Source organism: Musa acuminata, chromosome BXJ2-2 (genome assembly GCF_036884655.1).
Source record: "Musa acuminata AAA Group cultivar baxijiao chromosome BXJ2-2, Cavendish_Baxijiao_AAA, whole genome shotgun sequence".
NCBI lineage: Eukaryota > Viridiplantae > Streptophyta > Magnoliopsida > Zingiberales > Musaceae > Musa > Musa acuminata.
This window is the reverse complement of record NC_088339.1, coordinates 25,364,437-25,380,006: the sequence shown is the minus strand read 5'-3', so window position 1 is coordinate 25,380,006 and position 15,570 is coordinate 25,364,437. Positions and strand designations below refer to the sequence as shown.

The 15,570-nt window shown below is 41.4% G+C and overlaps 2 protein-coding genes and 1 long non-coding RNA gene across 3 annotated transcripts; 2 read left to right on the top strand and 1 right to left on the bottom strand.

Moving 5' to 3' along the window:
• Positions 1–681: 681 nt before the first annotated feature.
• Positions 682–4,525, bottom strand: LOC135605570 (uncharacterized). Its single transcript, XR_010484457.1, has 5 exons — positions 4,242–4,525; positions 1,962–2,109; positions 1,697–1,845; positions 1,399–1,452; positions 682–990 (listed from the first exon to the last, which is right to left on the bottom strand). It is a non-coding gene; the product is annotated as an uncharacterized LOC135605570 (long non-coding RNA).
• A 2,020-nt stretch (positions 4,526–6,545) lies between these two features.
• On the top strand, positions 6,546–8,223 carry LOC103976042 (uncharacterized). Its single transcript, XM_009391221.3, has 4 exons — positions 6,546–6,854; positions 6,930–7,260; positions 7,821–7,891; positions 7,999–8,223. Exons 2-4 carry the CDS (start codon positions 6,935–6,937, stop codon positions 8,010–8,012), a joined length of 411 nt encoding a protein of 136 aa, XP_009389496.2. The 5' UTR covers positions 6,546–6,854; positions 6,930–6,934; the 3' UTR covers positions 8,013–8,223.
• Positions 8,224–9,096: 873 nt separating this feature from the next.
• On the top strand, positions 9,097–15,263 carry LOC135605569 (mediator of RNA polymerase II transcription subunit 17-like). The gene is made up of 8 exons (XM_065095805.1): positions 9,097–9,384; positions 9,471–9,684; positions 10,762–10,875; positions 12,154–12,239; positions 12,316–12,706; positions 12,778–13,248; positions 13,332–13,652; positions 14,800–15,263. The coding sequence occupies exons 1-8, from the start codon at positions 9,287–9,289 to the stop codon at positions 15,121–15,123; spliced, it is 2,019 nt and encodes a 672-aa protein (XP_064951877.1). The 5' UTR covers positions 9,097–9,286; the 3' UTR covers positions 15,124–15,263.
• Positions 15,264–15,570: the final 307 nt, after the last annotated feature.

Genomic DNA, 15,570 nt, shown 5'->3' with positions numbered 1-15,570 from the left:
TTCACATCCCTTTACACATCAATCCAGCTTGAACGGTCCGGATGCTGGCGTCATATAATGGATGCTCTCGAGACCGTTTGAAGCATCTTGCTTCCTAAAACAACTACGCCCTCTTCCCCGTGCGCTATCCTCCTCCCCTCTCTCGCCCGTCGCTCTGCTCGGCACTTTGGATGCTCGAATCCTCTCTCCTCCTTCCCCATCGACTCCACGTTAGACGATCTGATGGTAGAGCCTTCAAGAACACAACTCTCGTTTACATTTCTCTACTGCCGATGGAGATTTTGGTTTGTCTGTTCGGGTTTTCGCTGTAATTGCCTTGACTATATATACTATTCCTTGGTATTCATTCCTTTTGTTCTGTCTTATATCCATGCGCACATTTCTCTTGCATGAACAGTTGGAGATTGTGCAACGGGTCGAGAAAGATCTACTGAACATCATGTCTTGTGGCACGGTAGTAAATTTCCTCGTACTCCTCTAGACACAGTATTGGTTTTCTTGCTATTATGAGTAACATCCACCAATCCACCCTAATTAATGCATTACGAGAACAGATTCTTACTGCTTAATGTCCTTACAGCGACTGTTAAGTAGGTTCACGCCTGAGGCAGGTGGTCAGCGCAAAAAAGGGGCTATGGTGCCTACTGCAATGCCAGATGCGAAGACTGGTGGAGGCGAAGCTGAACAAAGTGATTCTGATGATTCATTGGAACCTGAAAGGTAGCATAGATTTCTGATGCCCGTACTGTTATGTATTCTTGCCCAAAACAAGGTACCTATACACAGTAATGTATTCTGCCACATTAACCATGCTGCTTTCTTTTTGCATGTCCTCCTGTCCTATCATCTTTTCAGGGAAAAATAAGCAAATCCATGGACTCTGATCATGCCGGGCCAAGAACCAACACCTCTTGCGTCAGCCTGAATAACGTTTAAGAAAAATTAAGATCCCGCTATGATGCCACAGAAATCTCCACCTGTTGATCATAGCTGAAACCAAAGAACAATTATTGAACACAAGGATTTGAAAGATCCACCAATCAATACATGATCATAGACTTACAAAAAGAACACTAATCATGTTCAGCGTGTGAGCCATTTTTGTTCAGGAAGACCATATATGCATGCAATTTCAATGAATGATTGTTAGCGGCCTATAACTCAGAATACGTCAACCAGATGAACAAGGACTATCAGGAGCTGTTGTGCAAAATATCGTTTATGGAGTGTCATAAACTTGTTTCAGATCCATACATGACTTTGTTTCCTAGAGCATCTTATTTTCACCTGTTTCAGGTTTCAGACAGTTTTACTCAAGTAAATCTCTTTATTCTGTCTTAGTGGTACTCCAAAAAATGATTGTGTAGTAGGATAAAGACAACCACAAAGAAGGCATACCATAAGATGAATCATGCATAACCCTTCCCAAGACAGTTCAAGCATCTCTGGATTCTGGTAAAAGAGAGTTCAAGGAGATCGTCAGTGAAAATAAATGAGATGAGCGACCATTTATTTGCCTAGAGTTTTCTTGAGTAAACGCAATTCCCTACAACCCTTTCAGGTTAAATAGTAGATAAGACCGACTTACCAAATTACTACCTAGCAAATCTATTAAATTGGAAGTGAAATTCCATTGATGTCAGTCAGCAAAAAATAAAATAAAATTTGAGAGAGTGCAAGTTCATAAAAGACTGACCTGTTTCCTTCACAGGTAGGGCACAGACAAGGGTTGATAACTATAGGATCATACAAAGGAGACCACTCGATGGTGGATTTCCCATTGCATAACTTGCATCCATAGAAGCCTTTCCCTTTACATGCTGAACAAGGCAGGGCCACCTTCTTCTACAGTTATTTTGTAGGAAAGAAACATTCTAACTTATCAAAAATAGATTCAAGGGTTGAAGCACAAGGAATTAAGCAAGCAAGAAAAACTAATAAAGGCATCTCTAAAGATTCACCCGCTTAGCTTCTGCTAAGGATTGCAGGGATCGCATAGCCACAGAAGAAGCGAGGGACAGAGTGAACAAGCCCCCGAAGACGAATGCTGTAGCAGTCCCAAGAACTCGCCATGGTGGAGGGATCCTTCCTCCAGGCATTCTTTCTCCTCTGCAATGTAATATGATAAGGCAAAAAGTCATGAGATATATATATATATATATATATATATATACACACACACACACACACATATATATATATACACACACACATATATTTATATACACATATATATATACACACACATATATATAACCATAACTTGAATCAGTAGTTCACTAAGTTAAGGTAAATAGCAAATTCTTTCACTCCACAAAAAAAGATGAGTCGAGGAAACTGCCTCCACCTCCCTCCCTGCTTCCATTGTGATTAGTTACTGATGAAGACAGACATTGGCATGAGGGAAAAAGCTATTGCTTTAAGGGTAGAAAATAAGAGATGTATACTCACCAAATAAGGGAAAAAGGAAAAGGCAAAGAACAGAAAAAGGAACAAGTTTGTACACCAAAAGAAAGTGAAAGTACATGACCAAGCATTTCTTTTCTCAAGGGACTCCAACATCAATATCATGCCAAAAGGAAAAAATAATTGTGCAAATAACAATACTAGATAATGTACCTTATCACAACCCAGTGAAATGAAATCTAAGGAGTAATCTTGTTCTAGATGAAGATGGATCAGGTGGTAATTCTATTCCATTTTGGTCTATCATGGATGGTATCCCGAGCAACCATCAAAGAGTTAAGAAGTTGCTATGTCTACTGCAAGCTAATTATAGATTATTCCCTGTAGTTAGACCTCCTTAACATTATGATCCTTAAATTTAAAAAATTTATATTAGAATCCCTATAGTTATGAAAATGAAACATCTAGATCCATTTACTTTAACGCCATCGATTTTACTGATAGAAATACGAAAACAATAGGCAAAAAAGTAATTTCAATGTTCTAGTTTGTGGTGATAAACGACGTCGGTGGAGGCGGATGGCGACGTCGCTAGGGCCACGGGTGGCTGCTGTGGATGAGGAGAGCGACGACAAGAGATGAGGGCTACTCTGCATCTATGTTGGCGCCACTCTGCGTTTGTGCCGGCGCCGATGCAAATATCGAGCAACCCTTTCGTCACTCGACAACTATGTCAACGCCGATGCCGATGCAAATGCAGAACGGTGAAAGGGCTGCTCACTACGTCGACGTCGATGCAGTTGCCGAGCAACGTCGCTTTGTATCTATGTCGGCGTCGATACAGATGTTGAGCGGCTATTTCATCACTTAGCAACTGCGTCGACGTTAATGTAGAGAGCGGCCCTTTCGCTGCTCTACATCTTCGTTGGCGTCAACGTAGTTGCCGAGCGACAAAAGGGCCACTCGGTATCTACATCGTCGACCCTTTCGCCACTGGGCAATTGCGTCGACGCCAATGCAGATGCAGAGCAACAAAAGGGTCGCTCGACAATTGTGTCGACACCAATGCAGATGCAAAACGACCAAAGGATCACTCGACAACTACGTCAACGTGAACACAGATGCAAAACGACCCTCATCTCTTGCCACCACTCTCCTCATCCACAGCAGCACCCGAGGCCCTCAATGGTGTCATCGTTAGTCACCATCAATTGGAATATTAAAATTATTTTTTTGTCTATTGTTTTTGTATTTTCGTCGATAAAACCGATGGTGCTAAGATAAAAAGATTTAGATGTTTTGCTTTCATAAGTATAAAGTATAAGGATTCCAATTTAGATTTTTTTAAGAATAGGGACCAAGATGCCTGAGGAGGTCTACTTACATGGGATAATATGTAATTAGTCCATCTACTGCCTTCCCTTCTTTAGGATAAAATAAACCAGAAGAAAACTAGCATCCACCACACATTCTTAATACAGAAGAAGTGGTAATCCCTCGTATAGCACAAACTTTTCTTTTTTCTGAAAATTTTTTTGTTGAAAAATTCAAGGTAAATAATAGCAATCTCAGACTCGATCATCCTAAATGTTTAGAATGTGAATATGAAATTGAAACACATACATCTCAGAGACAAATCACTCAATAAACTAGATGGATATACACAAAGACGACATCCTAGATGGATTAACAGCGGGTTAATCACAGAACAATTGAATCGGCATCGGAATCCATGACCAGTCGCAATGCAACGGATCTACTTAATCGATTGATAAATCATAAGCACTGTTAGTAGATTTCAACAACATATGCATAAGATCGAGAGAGCTTCAAACCTCCGGAATCGCTCCCAACCAGCGGAGAGAGACTTCTGGCCCCGAAACCTGCGATGGAAGGAGGGACGGGTGGAGAGCAAGGATTACCGGCGACAAACGGAGGCGCAACCGAGAGCGGAAGGCGCGCGATTGACCGGGAATTAGCGGGATGGCGGTGGAAGCGGCTTCGGCAATAGGTTTAGGATCGAGTTCAGTCGCAGCTGAGAAGTTTCTGGATGATGTTTTCTTGGCCATACACGTGGGAAGAGATCAGGGAAGGCCACGGGAAGATTGGTTCATCGAACCTCAACCGGTAGCAATTTTGAGTTCCCAAAACGGTGAAACACTCACAATGCGTTCCCCTTTGTAACCTCAAAACAAAAGTGAAATGACGCATCTACCCTTCCCAATTTAGGAAAAACCCCTTCAAATATTTAGTTTTTCGAACATAAATAATATTTCAAATAAATTTTAAATTAATTAACACATTTTGTTATGTCAAGTGATGGTGATTAATTACATTAATCTTTTAAGTCTCTGTGCTTTGTACCGATAAAGACCAAAATTACTAACTTTGAAAGGTTATTACACACTGACACACACACACACGAAAAACTGTCATCTTGTGTTTCCAATCACATTTTTGGTATTAAACATTAAAATCTCATTTGTATTAATTAGCAGTGCCAAATATTCCCCCAAAAGGGAAAAGTGACTCTTCTGTTGGTTCTGCCTCTGCCACTGCCTACAGAAGGGATTTCATGCAAATTAAATAATGTACGCATGAAAAGTTTGGTTGGTTGGTTGGTTGATTACTTGGGCGGATGTTGGGATAGTATTCATTCATGTTGGCTGGCGTGATACGTGGCGGCGGTTCCTCCTTATCCTCTACACACTGACATGATCGGAACCAGCCTTTTGCCAAAGGAGAGGACCAAACCAATGCAAGCAGCACCCAATGGCGATGGAGGGAGACATGCCGAGCCCACCGGCGTCACCGATCGCTGGCAGCAGCATCCCACTTGTGAGCCACTCGGGGAAGGCGTCTCCTTCTATTCCTGTAGTAGTCGTCGTAGTAGCAGACATCCTCCTCCCTCTCACCCCTTCCTTCTCTATCGCACGCCATCAAAAGTTGGAATCTCCATGCACACTCACTCGTAGATGCTCTCGTCGGCTGCCATTTATCATACATAGATTCAACCGCATGCTCGATGCGGTGAACCAAACCCTTCGATGTGCTTCTTGCGCCACGAGCATCACGAGCTGAAACTAGAAAAGAACTTGCATGTGTCGAACATGGTTGCATGCGCTAAGAATCCAATGCGATGCAATGCATAAAACAAGTGTCGATTAATCAATCGAAAGGGGTCTGTGGTATGTTGGTGACATGAATTAACGCATCTTCTTGAGAACATCAATCGATAACGTGGCTACTCCGCAAGCGAAAAGGAACTTGGATTTGTGGGAACTCGAGGCATTTACGTTAAATTTCGAGGGGTCTATATGCAGATAATTCTTACTCGAGCATATTCACTGTTTCTTCTTTGGAAAATGAATCCAGACTGCAACAGTGTATGATGAGGCATCTGATTACATTCCTATATGACGAGGAGTAGTTCTGATACAACATCTCATATAAATTAGACAATATTTCATTTAAAATTAGGAGGACAAGACAGCTCCTGAAGAGATGCCATTCCACCCACTGTTCATCAACAGAAGCTGAAAGTTATTTGGATCGGGGAGCAATTAAGCGGCTCGCGTTTTAACAGTTTCATGCGATATCTGTAAAGGAAGAACTTCCACAGATTCGCATTAGTTATCATCGTGAACACGGATCATCGATCGCTACTATTACCCAGATTACGACAACCACACATTAATCCGTGTCAACATGTAAACGCAGGAGCGCGCAGTTGCGGAGATGGAGACGATCGAGCCGCACACATCTTTTCAGAATAAGAGGAGAGAGGGAAGGAGAAAGAGGTTCCATGTCACGGCGAGCCACGTTCCCTGAGGGAGAGGACGGCGGGGCTCCACCTCGCCGCCACGCGTTCTCCTGGTGTCTCGCACATGAACATGTGATGTGGGTTTACACAGGTGCGGATGGGAGCGAGAGAACATGAGCTCCCCACATAAGACCTGCCTTGGGTTTTCTTTCTGAGCTTTAGGCAAAGTGTGGGGGAATCGCATAAAGAGAGAGAAGGACGCTAGGTCCGAACTATAATGTAAAATTCCTCCAATCAATCACATGAGTTTGTCCATGCTTGCCCTTCCTCAGCCCTTCTCTCTCTATATATCCAGTATCCAGCACAGCTTTAGCCTCCCCATATTCCATTCTAACCTGCAGATACAGAGATAGTCTCGGTGCATCGTCTCGCCTAATCTCTCTCTCTCTCCCTCCCTCTTTACAAGTCTCGCCTTTCGATTTAGGCGGGCCACAAGAGAACAATTCTCGCGTTGCATGCACTGCTATCACCTACAGGAGACCACCTTCCTTATAAAAGCCCAAGCCACCTAAACCAACAGAAACCAAGCCACCAACTTCGCTCAAGAGATCCATCTCCTCTACTCGAGCAACCGTTGCCAGCTTGACATCGATCGATCAGCATTAGAATACACTCCAGAACACAAGTAAGCTCTCGTGGCTTCCATTAAAACATGAGATGAGAGCCATGGTATCGATGTATGGGTTGGTTGTCCTTACAGGGAGAATGAGCAGCGGTCGGAAGCCCGGGGACTGGGTTTGCAGGTCGTGTCAGTACGTCAACTTCTGCCGGCGGGACTCGTGCCAGCGATGCGGGGAGCTCAAGCTGGGCGTGGAGAGGGCGGACTACACCAGCGTCAGCGGGAGCTGGGATGTGAAGCCCGGCGACTGGTACTGCTCCTGCGGCGTCCACAACTACGCCAGCCGTTCCAGCTGCTTCAAGTGCGGTGCAACAAAAGACGACTCTGCTTCCGCGGTGGCGCAGTCTTGGGGTTTCAGATGCAGTGGCGCTTGGTCGTCGGGCTGGAAATCCGGAGACTGGATTTGCACCAGGTATATCACTCCTCCTGCTCCCTCCACCGCACCAATCTCTCCCTGCATATATAAGATTGCATTGCTCATAAGATAGTATACCACTGTTGTGTGTTAATTCCTGCAACAGGCATGCACACACACAAGAAGCTTATGATATAATCTAGAAGAGCAATTAGGACCACTATTACACAACAGTGGTGTAAAGCAGCGATCACAAGAGATGCCATGTGTTGAGATAACACGACTTTTGTTGTAGTTTTCAGCCACTATTACGTGAATATATTACATGTCAGCTGCGTAAAGTAGCACTCATCCCAAGAGATGCCGTGTGTTGAAGATAGCATGACTTTATTTAAGGTGTTCAGCCACTATCATTACGTGAATATTCCTGGAAGTAGTTGGATCATGGAAAATACATGGATCGATAACCCATATTTCAATGTATATGCATGCATGTAAACTTTGGGGAGGAATATACCGTCTCGACCATGTACAACATAAGCTAAAAGGCAAAGTTATATATCATGGATTCTCCAACTTTAGCGTAGGCTGCTGATCCCACTTTATTGATGAAACAGATTAGGCTGCAACGAGCACAACTATGCCAGCAGGATGGAATGTTTCCGATGCAATGCACCGAGGGACTTCGGTAAGTAATCAGTCTTGTGTTTAGCACTCTGATAACGAAGTCTCCTCTCTCTCTCTCTCTCGCTCTCTCTCTCTCATGACTCCATCTCCCTGTACGTTTCGTTTCAGGTTCAGGATACTAAGCAGAGGAGTAAACCAAGGAAAGTGGAGACTGGACTGAGTGTTGCTGTATCATTATCGTGTAGTTGCGTTGACGTACGAAATGGAGAAAGGGCGTATGACACCATGTAACTTATAATATGCTTATAATATAGACATGAAAGAAGCTTATGGCAATTCCGTCTATTTAATATATATCCATATGTTAAAAGGAGATATGGACCTTTTGGCTTCCTTTTTCTTGTGTATCAACAGTTGTATGGCCCTGCTGCTGTTGCTACTTGACGTGCCATGTCACATTATTCTCTCAAATTATTGAGTGGTCCACGTCCCAGGGGAGGATATTGTGGGTTGCCAGCCAATGATTTAGCACTCATAATACCAGCTTTTGGGGACGTGAACGATAGTTACAGGGCCTCCTCCTCCTCCTCCTACTTGCATGCAACAGGGGTTGGCCTGATAGTAATAAATTCACTTGCAATGACTTCAACATGTTTTGGATATTAGAATCAAATGAATAATCCGGATATGTGATTCCTAAGCTTGTCAAGACCGTGAACCTGATGATTAGAAGTTTCTAATACATCAGTAGTGAACCTGATGAACAGAACGCTTTCCTTGTGTCGACAATGTGAGAAGCCTTGAGCATACATACAACATATAAAAGGGTCATTTTGGACTATGGTGATATGGGTCCCTCAAGTAGCACCTCAATGTGAATGATGCCAGAGTTATTGGGAAAATCTATTCAAAATTCGAAAAAATCAGTAACGATCTTGCCTTTGTAGAGAGCCACAATGCTGCGAGAAACTTCGGTGCAGGGAAGGAGAACTCCACCAGTTGTACTTGCAGAGTAGTGATGGAGAGGAGAGGGGATGGGGGACAGAGGAGAGAGCGACGAAGGGAGAAGAGATCGAACGAGAAAACAGAGCTTTAGGGTTTCTAGCGACTTATGCGGGCCCTCTGTTGTGTCGAGCAAATCGCAGCCATCCCCTTTCACGCGCAATTCAAGAGGGAAAGGGTCCCGCAAGTCATGTCCCATTAGGAGCCACGTCAGCTGATGGGTACCTCCTTTGGGAGATGGGTAGAAGTTTTACCTCTCCCTCTTCCTCCATTCGTGCTGTCCGCCCCCAGTCTCTCTCTCTCTCCTCTTCTTCTGCGCCGCACCACCTTAAGCAGCAGCGAATCGATTTGTGAAGTGTCATCTTTCTAGGGCTTCATTTTACTTCGGTGGATTGCGGTTGGTGTTTAGTCTCAACTGATTGAGATCGAGAACGAGATCGAGATCGAGAGAAGCATGGAGGAAAACGCAAAGAGGAACAGGGTCGATCTTGACAGACTCCCGATCAAGCGATTGGACGCCATTGATGAAGCCGGGAACGAGCAATTCCCTCCGTGTGCATCGCCCTCCTCTTACGGCCACCCCTCTTCTTTCTGTAAGTTATATTTTAGGCGTGACCTGAGCACCTTCTTCCTTACAGAGATGTCAGCCATGAAGAGAAGCGTCTTGGTATGATTCGGCGGATCGATTTCTCTAACGTGGTGGCGGAGAATACGGACACGAGGAAGAAACAGAAGAAAAGCCCCAAGGAAGCGGCTCCCGCACCTCAACAGGCCTGGCCTTGGCAGAGTTTGGTGGAAAATTTGCAGCTTGCCCATCAGGAGTTATCTATCATCATCGATCTGATCAACACGGTCCTCTCTCTCTTTCCCCTCTTCTCGGAATGCAGTTGCAATGTTGTCTTTAGTATCGAGAAGTTATCTAATATTCCTATTTCCTGCCTCCAACGGATCGTTCTTCAGTTCGTTTGCTCATGTTTGTTGACTCCCTTAGCTTCGCTGCGTGTTTCTATGAGATACTTGCTGATTAAGATTAACCTAAAGTTGCTACTGCTGTTGTATGTAACATGGACACGTAAATCCAAGAATACTCTTTCAATTCACAAACTTCTTTAAAGATGCTGGTCAGGCAAGACCGTTTTCTGTATTAGCAATTTCTAACCTTTTCTTAACTCCTAATATTTTGCCCTTGCCTAATGGTGTTCCAGATACCCAGTGAGTGGTCAAATGTTGAACCGTGCTAATATCAAATGAGCATGGTAACTTTTATGCTTATAGGTTAAGGGAATTGGTTTATAGCATCCACAAGTGTTTTAGGGTCTAGGGTTTTTCATACTAGCAAATTTCTAACTTTTTCTTAACTCCTAACTTTTTGCCCTTGCCTTTTCGTGTTCCAGACACTGATTGGCCAAAATCTTAAACACTGATTATATCCAATGAGCATGGTAATTGTTTGGCTTATATAGCAAGGGAATTGGTTTGTGGCCTCCACAAACAGTCAAGTGTTTAGGGTTCTTAGTCTAGATAGTTTATGAGATCCACACTTGGGTTTAAGTTTTATTATACAATGTTAAGGTAGTGTATGAGATCCACAAAGGTAGTCAAACTCTTATTCTTTTGATAAATAAAATGATTATTTAGATTTTTATCTTTGTAGCTTTTCATTTGCCTCTATTAATGGTATACTAATACTAACTATCATAAATATCTGGTATGTTTGGATCTATAACCAAGAACTTAATAGACAAGTGATCAAGTTGTTTCTCATCATTTTTGTTCATTTCCAAACATGCAGCAGCTAGTTGTGAAATACAGAGAAGCTTGGCTATGCTTTTTCCCCCACATAAATTATGGAGAAGCTTGTTTATTGTAGGTTAATTTACATAAATAGAGAATTTACAGTCAGTTATTTTGTTGGAGATAACTATGTAGGTTGAAGCAAATGATGCAGTAGCAGTGGCTGGAATGCAAAGACCAAAGCAGTTGCCCAATGAAATCCTCTCGGATCTTGCAGTATCTGCAGCGACCAAGCTTCAACGTCTTCGGGTACTAATTTCACTATTAAAATGCGGTAGTGTTTAATGTACTTCCAAGTCATATTATGTATGGCTTTTACAGTTCAATAAGTTTGACCTGCAATTGATCATAATCTCCCTAATGAAGTACTGATAACTGATTATGGTTTAAGTGTATGTTTAGTTGTTTACAGTCTAAAAACTTTACTCTGATAGGGATTCTTCTGCTCTTAGGCTAGCATGGAGTTTTGGGCACTGCATGTTTATCCTTCATACTATCTGAACTCATAACGAGCAGTTTGATCTGAGGCCGCCAGTGAGATGTGGATGTGTATGTCAAAATGAATTTTCTCTTGTGTTGCAAGCATTGTTGCATGCCTATGGACATGTCAAATATATATGAGGACATTCCAAGAGATCGATTCTGCAACGGAACAAAAAAGAGAGATGAGAATGTTTGATCTTAGAATTGTATTCTTAGTCGATCATAGCCCCACAGTTTCTCCTAGCTGACCCTACTGCTGAACTCAATTTTGTAAATTTTGATCAATATTTTTCCCTTAGTTTACCCACATGATATTTTTTAGAATTAGATGCTTTTTATTCCTCTTAAAGAAAACTAAAGGGCAACACATATATTGAATAATGATTATAAATATTTTTAAATTTCTAATCCAAATACTTATAGATCAACTAGACTTGCTTACAATTTCAAAGTAGTTTTTAAGAAACTCTTATAGCGATAACATGTATTACATTTAATTGAGTAAAGCTTGAGGGTCACAGTTAAGGGATTTTTAAGTATGTTGAAAGTCAACATTCATTGAGGGTGAACTGATCGTCAATTGTATATAATAGGTTTAGCTCCTCACCCGATGCACTGGATTTATCCTTTAGAGGATGATAAGATGACTCCTCCTCAACCTGGATGATCAGAGTTTGAGTCACAGAATACTTTCTCTATTTATAGGGTAAGACTACAGACGTTTATCCTTCCTAGACCCCATAGTGATGGAAACCTTGTGCACTGGTTTTGCCCTTCTGCTCCTAGCATATTCTAATGTGCGACACTAGGTTAATCAAGTGTCAACTATTTGTCATTCCCTTAAACGAAAAGTCTCAACTATTTTCTTCACACTGATTAATCAGACTCTGGAGAATAAATCTGGATGTTATTCTGAATTTAAAATAATTGTTCTTTTTGGGTCTTATGCTGACAACATCTGGTGGTTCTTTCTTTGACTTAGTACATTTGTTAATTCTAAATTTTGTGATTTGTTGCTTCTGGGACTTAATGCATGTCATACAGAATCTTGGTAGATACTTCAAGCAATCTTCAAAAGCAATGGAACAAAAAGTTTCAAAAGAGGCTAGATTCTATGGCTCACTGATCAGGTATGTTCCAATCTTATGGCAGAAGCATTTTCAAATTTTGGAAGAGTATCTAACTCAGTTTTCCATAAAATGATAGATTGCAGCAACACTGGAAAGTAAAACGACAACGTCTGTTAGCAGCAGGCCCAGGAAGTGAGGGGTTCACATTTGATATGCTAGATAATCCAGCAGACACAACCATGATATCTCGTCCATCACCCATTGGTGTGGTTCGTGTTCTTCATGAGACTGCAGGCCTTTTGGCCATACAAAGACCTCAAAGATCATGCCGCTTCATATCCATTAGATATCTTGGGACCAATTTTAGTTCCAAACACAAAGGACTCCCTACAGGGAATATATATGGCTCAGATGAGAGTCCTCAAGCAGACAAGAAGGAAGCTTTAACTGATGAAGATGTCAATTCCTGGGTCAAAGATACACATTCAGCTCTTCGTGAGATTCATCAATCAATATTTTTAGAGCAGGTAATATTGTTCTAATTATTTCATTCACCATTATGAACTTCATAAGTTGTTGGGTTTAATTGGAATTGTAGGTTTTTGATCGGGTGAATCGTGAAAGTTACAGCCCGTCTCCAGGAATTAATGTCACTGGGATGCGAGAAGACTTTTTACAGTTAGCAATTGATCAAGATACTTCAATATGTTTATGCCTTGTGTCCTCTAAGAACGAAGATGATATTCAGATGATTGACTCCAGGAGACATCCTCAAAATGGGGAAAATGGGCTCACACGTCCTGACTCATCAGCATCGGCAAATACTAATGAGGACAATAATCCTCTCAAGATGAATAAATTTGGAGTTCCTAATCCTGTCAGTTTAGAGATATATTTGCTCCATGTTTTCCATAAAAATTTCCAGGTGAAAGTAAAGGAGAGACATTTTGCCACAAGAGCACTGGTTCCTGGTCAGGCTCCTGCTGATTCTTGTGGTCTCAGTCATTTCTGTAAGACAGTAGCCCATAGAATTTTTTCCAACAAAGTGCTGGCAGAAATTGAATGTCTCGTAAGAACTGTTCCTCTCTCTCTCCAATGATGAATCAGATTATGGAGAAAGTATGTTCTGATTCTACCTTCTTTTATATTCAGGTCAGCCGAATTCCATATCTTCAGTTGTTATCTCACCCTACTTGGCATTCCAGATCATCGTCATGGTCCCTTTCCTTGAAATTTCCCGACTCAATTTTTCATGCTGGTTGCCTCTCCAAGCATCCAAACATCTATGATGTGAAGCATTTAACCAGGTCACAGTTCCATACCAAGATAGTGGTCAAGGATGACCAAGTTACTGTGAGTGGAGAAGGTGCACCTGGTATCCTTAGTTCATTTAGAGGAATTTCTGCTGATGTTTTCTCAGTCAGTTGTTATGGTTGTGACTTGGATGACCTCCCACTGGTTCTTCTTCAGCAGGTATGATTGGTAACATACAGTGTGTGTTTATTCTAGAAAAAGGTTAAAGTTCCAAAATGATAGTACTTGTATTGTTTGACTTGAAAAATTCACTCTGCCAAGATGAAATCATCATGATGGAATGTCCAACTAAGTTCCGAATTCCGATCCTTGTTCCTTTTTGTGGTTGCTCAAATTTTAAAGGTTCAACATTTCTTACATTTAGTGCCTATTGTATTGTCAAGGCCTTGAAATAGTTTAGCTTAAAGCTTAAGAAATTGAGCAGATTGACAAAACAAAAAGTTCTTAGAAATTAGAAATTTGCGACCAAATGATTCAAGAGTACAGAGTAGAGAATGCTTTAACCAAGCTAACTTTGATGTCATTGTCTAACTAAGACAATTTTTTCAAGATATTTCCAGCTGCACCCTTGTATAATATAACCAAAGAAAAAGTCAAGGTTTCATTTGAGCAATGAAGCAGATTGCAGGAAATCTGAATTCAAACAAGAAAAGAATGGAACATTAGTGGGATGGTTCATGTGGCCCATTATATCTCAACTATAAAACCTATATAAATCCTGCAAAGAGTTGTATAAAATTTAATAAGCAGGTCAGGAGACTAAGTCGATAGACAGCAAAAGTGAAGTATCAGTTTGGAGTTCACTAGTTTGTAGTTAAAATAGCTGTATAGAAACTGATATGAGACTCGAGGCTTTTGGAACATGTGAATGCTAGTTAATACATTTTAATATTTTCCCTTCCACTGCAATTGAATTGTCATCATTGTTAGGTTCTTGTAGAGTTTCATTCATAGGCTGATCTTGAAAGAGAAAATCGATCCTTACAAGACATGTTGCTCATTAGTTTTGCATTATTGATCTGGCTAGGAAGAAAAGTGTAGCGCAATGTCATTTGTATGCATGTGAACTGTTTTGACATTGTAATTGCTTCCATCTTTTAAATTGTAATCTTCTATTAGTATAAGAATCTCCTGATTGTTTGCATTTTGATGATGATTTCCCGGGATATTGAATTATGACAGAAAATAACCTTTGATGGTATCAGGCAGGATTGACACCACGTGTATATGCATCATTGAATTTTCAGAAACCTTATTCTGTACTCTTATCAAATTAACCTTGACATTGCATCTTTGCTTCTGACAGATCGCAGGCCAGATCATCCATTGGCTTCACGAGGAAGCTTTGGTAGTTGGGATGAAGGTAAGTAGAGACTTCCTATGCCTGTATTTTGATGTGGACCAAGGTGACATGCTTGGCCTCGTGGCACATGTGGACCCTAATGATGTTGATGGCTGCATATCGTGGTGGTTGATAATGGAGGATGGATTGACGGAGGATGGGAAGTTTTCTAGAGAAAAGGGGGAGTACGAAAACCGAAGATTTCTCGGTCATTTGTCTCTTGAAGCATTGTATTCTCTGTTGATGGATCTAGTGAACCTGTGTAGTAGTACTACGGGAAGCCATTAATAGTTTAGGGATGGATGATTTCTTCTAAGAAGTAATTCTCATAGTCTGTATCAAGATGATCCTGTAATACATGGGGTTGAAATTAGTACTATAATTTTCTTCTCGCAAACTAAATGCTTTTGTGCTGCGACTCCCTTTCAGACGTAATGGTACTGTGACAGGGTGTGTTTTTAAGTAAATTCTTGTAGAACATTAGTGATGCCAGCAAGAGGAGTTGCAGCTTGTGATAGGCCTCATCTCGGTTGTGTCAATTTGGAATTGGAATTGGAATGGTTGGTTTCTGTTTTATCAAATTTGGAGCTGGAACCGAGTTGGTTCTATAGTCAGTTTGGGTTTTAATATTGAAATTATCCTACTGTCGGTTTTGATTGATTAAAAAATAAATAAATTATTTCGTCAAGATTCAAACTCGGGCATTAGACTTTATGATTAGAGTACTAATCATAT